The sequence below is a fragment of the Arachis stenosperma genome, chromosome 8, assembly GCF_014773155.1.
Source record: "Arachis stenosperma cultivar V10309 chromosome 8, arast.V10309.gnm1.PFL2, whole genome shotgun sequence".
Taxonomy (NCBI): Eukaryota; Viridiplantae; Streptophyta; class Magnoliopsida; order Fabales; family Fabaceae; genus Arachis; species Arachis stenosperma.
This window is the reverse complement of record NC_080384.1, coordinates 20,615,673-20,621,511: the sequence shown is the minus strand read 5'-3', so window position 1 is coordinate 20,621,511 and position 5,839 is coordinate 20,615,673. Positions and strand designations below refer to the sequence as shown.

The 5,839-nt window shown below is 37.2% G+C and overlaps 1 protein-coding gene across 1 annotated transcript; it reads left to right on the top strand.

Moving 5' to 3' along the window:
* Positions 1 to 1,446: 1,446 nt before the first annotated feature.
* On the top strand, positions 1,447 to 5,092 carry LOC130946442 (protein EARLY FLOWERING 3-like). Its single transcript, XM_057875194.1, has 4 exons — positions 1,447 to 1,791; positions 2,051 to 2,907; positions 3,468 to 3,519; positions 3,634 to 5,092. Exons 1-4 carry the CDS (start codon positions 1,570 to 1,572, stop codon positions 4,648 to 4,650), a joined length of 2,148 nt encoding a protein of 715 aa, XP_057731177.1. The 5' UTR covers positions 1,447 to 1,569; the 3' UTR covers positions 4,651 to 5,092.
* The last annotated feature ends 747 nt before the right edge of the window (positions 5,093 to 5,839 follow it).

Sequence of the window (5,839 nt, the reverse complement as noted above, 5' to 3'; positions counted from 1 at the left end):
AAAAATATACTAAACAAAAAGGGATATTTCTATTGTAATTATATTAAATAAAAGAACTTCAAAATTTTCCATAAGAATGACCTTAGTCAATGCCTTCAAAACAATCTCTAAAAACCGAAAAAGGTTTAAAAGGTATCAGTATTATATTGATAAAGTTAATTAGTTTTTGGTGACATAAGTATAAAGTTAAGTATCACTACTATTTATGTAACTAAACAAAATTATCCATAACTAGTATATTAATAAGTATTAATGTATTTATTAGTTTTTTATAAATAAAATATGTACAATAATAATAAATATGAAATTAGTTAAGATTATAAATATATAATATTTTAATAAAAAATTGAACTTGAATTTTAGAATAACATAGATATTTGTTATGAATGATATATAATAACAGATATTTAAAAAGAATTATATACCGAACTTCACAAAAGATGATTTATAGTTCAAATAACATAATTTTTTAATATTTATCTAAAAAATAGTAAGTTGGAGCCTCTATATTTTTAGTAAAAAAAATAAAAAAAAAGTGTAAAAAGTTGGAAAGAAAGAAGTAGTCTGGAGGGAGTGGATCCTCTTCAGTGAGAAAAAAACTGGATGGTATCTAGTGTTCAATCTAACCATTCATCGTTCTCTCTCTCTTATTTATCTTTGGTCCCACTCATAGAATCAAAGGTGATAGATCACATTGAATTCTATCAATTGTTAAAAAAACTGGAGAGGATCTTTTTCCGTAGTTCTGGATCCCCTGCTCTAGCCAGTTTTATCCAAAGTGGGGCCCACAAAGTAGCACTTTTTCTCTTTCCCTTTTGTATGATGATCCTACTCTCTCTCTCTCTCTCTCTCTCTCTGAGGAATCCCTAACACGAACACAATTTCTAATCTCATAATATCATATCTTCTATATCTCTATCTATTTCTCTTTTTTTTATGGTTTTTTTTTTTCTGATGGAATTTGTTCCCACTCCTGTGTGTCTGTCCCCCCCACCCGGCATCACCCCTTTTTCCTGCGAATTTCTCGCCTCTTTCTCTTAATTTCCGCCATTGGTTTTTCCCTCACCCTTCTCCTCTGACTCGTTCTTCTCCTCTTCTCGCTCTCTCAATCCCACTATTCCACTCTCTCTCTTCGCTTTCTTAGCTGCTGTCAACGATTGTTCAGCTAACTCTTCTTCTTCTTCTTCTTCTTCTTCCATTACAAAAATTCAAAGGAGAGTCTTTCCGTCTGTTGGCCTTTCGAATTGTTCAATTTAAGTCACAAACAAGATCGACTGTGTCTTCATAGGTCAGACTAGTACCCAGTTGGTCAAAGTTGAAATTTTGGATCCTAGTTGAAACTGGGTTGGATCCATAATCCATTCCTTTGTGCAGTTCAATAATTCCTAGCTTGGAGCTTCGGGATTAACAGTTTGATTGGGCTTTTTTTTTTGTTTTTTTTTTTTTTTTTGGGGATTGAAGCATCATCATCATCATGATGCATTTGGTGCATGTTTGCAATTTAACATAGAGATATAGAAAGTAAAATCCTTTGATTGAATACTTGAATTGGGAAGAGTAAGGTAAAGGATGAAGAGAGGGAAGGATGATGAGAAGGTTATGGGGCCAATGTTCCCGAGATTGCATGTGAATGATACAGAGAAGGGAGGGCCAAAAGCACCACCAAGGAATAAGATGGCCCTTTATGAACAATTCAGTATTCCCTCTCAAAGGTTCAACTCTGGTGTTCTTCCACTCAATCCAAATACTTCTACTACTAACACACCTCCACCTCCAGCATCCTCAACCCAGGTACTTGTTTTGATTCTCTAACTATGGCTTTACTCATAGTCCTATTTGCCTTATTTGTTACTTTATTTATCTGTAAGTTGATGATCATGTGAGGGAACATAAGACTATTTATGCCTTGTTACTTTAGTTGGCACTTAGTGGCTGTTGAGTTTTTATCAACTAACTAGTTGTTTGGATTGTTCTAGTTTTTGGGTGTCTTTGCATGTGTAAATTAAGAATTGATTCATTTGTTTAGTTATTGGATGAACATTTTTTGCAGGGGACTGGTCCTGAGAGAAACTATGCGTTCCCTTATCAATTCCCCCCACAAACTCCTACTCGCCGAGCTGAAAAATATAGTGTTTCTCGCCAATCTGATGTGGCAAATGGGAATGGTTCATTGCTACAACTCGAACAGAGAAAGAAGGTGGATGAAGATGACTTTAGAGTTCCTGTATATGTTCATTCAAGAATTGGTCTATCTAACAATAAAAGGCGTGAAAGCTTGGATGGGGAAAAGCTCGTTCCATCGAGCTCTAGGTATTTTGGTTCCTCAGTAGCAGGGCAAAATGAGTGTGTAAGGAATCCAAAACAACTTGGCTCCTCACTCGTCAATACGAGAAAAGATCGGAGAAGTGAGACCGAAGGTCTTCCACAAGTGAGCACGAATAAGGAGCAATCGGTAGTATTTGTCAGAAAGATATCATTAACAGGAGAGAATATTGACATTTTGGCCAGGCAATCCAACGTGAATCCAGGTCGAGAGTTTCAAGATAGTCCTCTGTCAAAACATAGTAGATTACGACAGGATGGTGCTTGCACACAGCGCGAAGGCAGAGCTGGGTCACAATCCAATGGCATTGGACACGTTGATGGCGTTGCTGAGTCTAGGAGGGAGACAGACAAAGGAAATGTCCCTACAACAAACCAAACCAGTCCTTCAGAGGCTATCAATGACACTGAATGTCATGATACCAGGACTGGTGCTGCGACACAGAAGAGAAACTTAAACAAAAGTGACAATATTTCCAAGATTTCTGTGGTAGAGAATTTGTCAACTTCAGATTTATCTCCTGATGATGTTGTTGGGATTATAGGTCAGAAACATTTCTGGAAAGCTAGAAGAGCAATTGCCAAGTAAGTATTTTTTGTTGCTTGCAAGTACCATAACCTTTTTTCGTGGTCCGAAATGTGAAAGATTTATCATGTGTAACTTTTTACACTCTTTGGCTTGGAAACTTCTTAATTGTTCATTCTTCAGAATACTATATTTTTTATGTGAAACAGAAGAAAAAAAGGTCATCGTTTTGATTTTAATAAAATTAGTCTTCCATGTGTGTTTTTAACTTTTTATTATTTCAAATTGTGTGAGAAAACTTTTTTTAGGACAAATGACTAGGTATGTAATCTTTGAGAGCAATTGTTATCAGATTTATATCAATACATCCCAACCTTCTGAAAGATGTCAAGTTTAAGATTTCTGTGGAGATATCATATGTATTGTTATAGACTGGAAGCTATTCTGCTTACCGGTAGTAAGTGGTCTATGTATCCTCATGTGTACTTCCAAGTTCCAACATGATCATGCCTAGTTCCAAAAGCTTATTGTCCATTATATTTTAATTTGTATGTATCTCAAATCTTCATTGCATAAGTATATGCTATTTTGTTGATGCAACTCCTGTTGTTCTCTACAGCCAACAAAGGGTGTTTGCAGTCCAAGTTTTTGAGTTGCACAGATTGATAAAGGTACTCTCCGGCATAGTTCATTCTAGATCAAAATGGGAAGCTTGTTATCTTTTCTCACACCTGCTGGAGTCCATTCATACAGAATTGCAGCTTAAATCTTTTTTGTTTAAACAGGTCCAAAAGTTGATTGCAGGATCACCAGATATTTTGATTGAAGATGCTGCTTTTCTTGGAAAGTCTCCCCCAAAGGGCTCTACTCCTAAAAAACTGGCAATCGAATATGTTGTAAAACCTAGGCAACCAAATCTTAAACGCAAGGATGAATCTGAGAAGGTACATCATAAAATGGAATGTTCAGCTGAGAATGCAGTTGGGAAAACATCTCTTTCATCCGTGAAAAACGGTAGTCACCCTTCAAATTACACCCCTTTTGCTGGGAACCCATACCAGACAAATTCGGCTGCTGATAGCGAAATGGGTTTGTGGGGTTTCCATCAGTCTCCCGGGCACCAGTGGTTAATTCCAGTTATGTCTCCGTCTGAAGGGCTGGTCTATAAGCCTTATCCCGGGCCTGGATTTACCGGAACTATGTACGGAGGATGTGGGCCGTTTGCGCCTGCTCCTATGGGTGGTCCCTTCATGAATCCTGCATATGGAGTACCAACTTCTAATCAAGTACCTGGGGTTCCACCAGACACACCCCCAGGCAGTCATGCTTTCTTCCCTCCATACGGCTTGCCAGTTATGACTAAAGCCATGTCGGAGTCAGCCGTTGAACAGGCAAACCAGTTCTCTGCTCGAGGCTCTCAAGGGCAAAATGACCATTCACAGGGTGGGGACGCCAATCCAAGCACAAATAATCAAAGCTCAAATAATCTGCCAGATCCGAGAAATGGAACAATATCAAATGTGATGAGATACCAGGCATGCTCTAGGGAGGTTGAATTGCAAGGGAGTTCTGCAAGTAGTCCTAGTGAAATGGCGCAAGGGCGAACCGATGCCGGAAGAGATGTGCTTCCTCTTTTCCCAATGGGTCCAGTAACACCAGAGGGTGCCCCTCAGTCTCTTGAAACCGGGCAGCAAACAAGAGTGATCAAAGTTGTACCTCACAATAGAAGAACAGCAACTGAATCAGCAGCTAGAATTTTCCGGTCGATTCAAGAAGAAAGAAAACAGTACGAGTCAATGTGAGTGCTGTTTATTGAGCATTTGAGTAGGTAAAACTTAAAAAAAAGTATATATTGCAGTAATATTTTGGGGGGACCTTGGCATCATGTAACAAGCTATTGTATTTTTTTTCCCCTTAAAGAAACTATACACTGGTATGTATGTATGTAGATGTATGTAGCATATTATAACTAGTCAAAATGTAATATACCACTGTAAGCTATTTCTATAAGAACTTCTTGGTCATGGCATAGTAAAAACTGATTTAGGTTCTCTTTCTCCCATTATGATGGGAAAGGACCTAGGGAGGTACATTTTGACCCATATGTATATTACCATAGTTTTATCATTTCATGTTTCAATAATCGCATTTCCTCAAAAACATTAGCTATTGTAATGGAAATTCAGAGACAATAGGCTTGTATGTAGTGGATAGTGTTGTAACAATAAGGTTCTGCAGCTGTTGGATATATATACGGAGGGTACTTTAGAAATACAAGACTTTGAAATATGCTTTCCGGTGCTCCAAAACGTTACACTTTTTTATTTTTGATATTGAGTTAGTGGTAGTGTATAACCGCACTATGTGGGTGCAGAGTACTTGACGGGAGTATGGTATCCAGAAATCGTTGGGTCCGATTTCATGACCTCCAAAATTTTTTTCCATCTTGCCAAGAAATCGGTAAGTCCGATTTCCTTATGCAAAAGAAAAATCTGAAGTTAAGCATGAAATCGGTGGGCCCGATTTTCATGCACTGCCCTTCATGAACCACAAATCGGACGGTTCGATTTGTGTCCCTTTTCAGCTGCAATAAATTGGACCGTCCGATTACTTTTTTTCACCTGAACGCCGTCACACCGATGTAAAACTCTCCATAGTTTCATAACCCAGCATTACACCACAGTTGGTGTCATATAAAAAAAATTAGCCTGTTTGACGCCAACAACTTTATCAACAAATGAAATAGAATATTGTGTGTAAGTTGAATAGAAAATATATAGTAATATTATTTTCCAATAAAATAAGTAAAGGATGCTCTATAACAAAGGCTTGATAGACATGGTAAACAGGTAAAGTAATTTTGATACTCATCTATATGAGATTTTTTTTTCTTTTAATTTTTTTATTTTAGGAATAAAACCGAGTACCGTAGGATTATAGTGATCTCCCACTAGAAAAAATTCTAAATTTTACATAAAATTAAAAAATAAA

Bases quoted from the DNA above. Each gene is read 5' to 3' on its own strand.
- LOC130946442 (XM_057875194.1), top strand. From the start codon at position 1,570: ATGAAGAGAGGGAAGGATGATGAGAAGGTTATGGGGCCAATGTTCCCG. The intron at 1,792-2,050 runs GTACTTGTTTTG...CATTTTTTGCAG, and splicing joins CTCCAGCATCCTCAACCCAG to GGGACTGGTCCTGAGAGAAA. The intron at 3,520-3,633 runs GTACTCTCCGGC...TTGTTTAAACAG, and splicing joins AGTTGCACAGATTGATAAAG to GTCCAAAAGTTGATTGCAGG.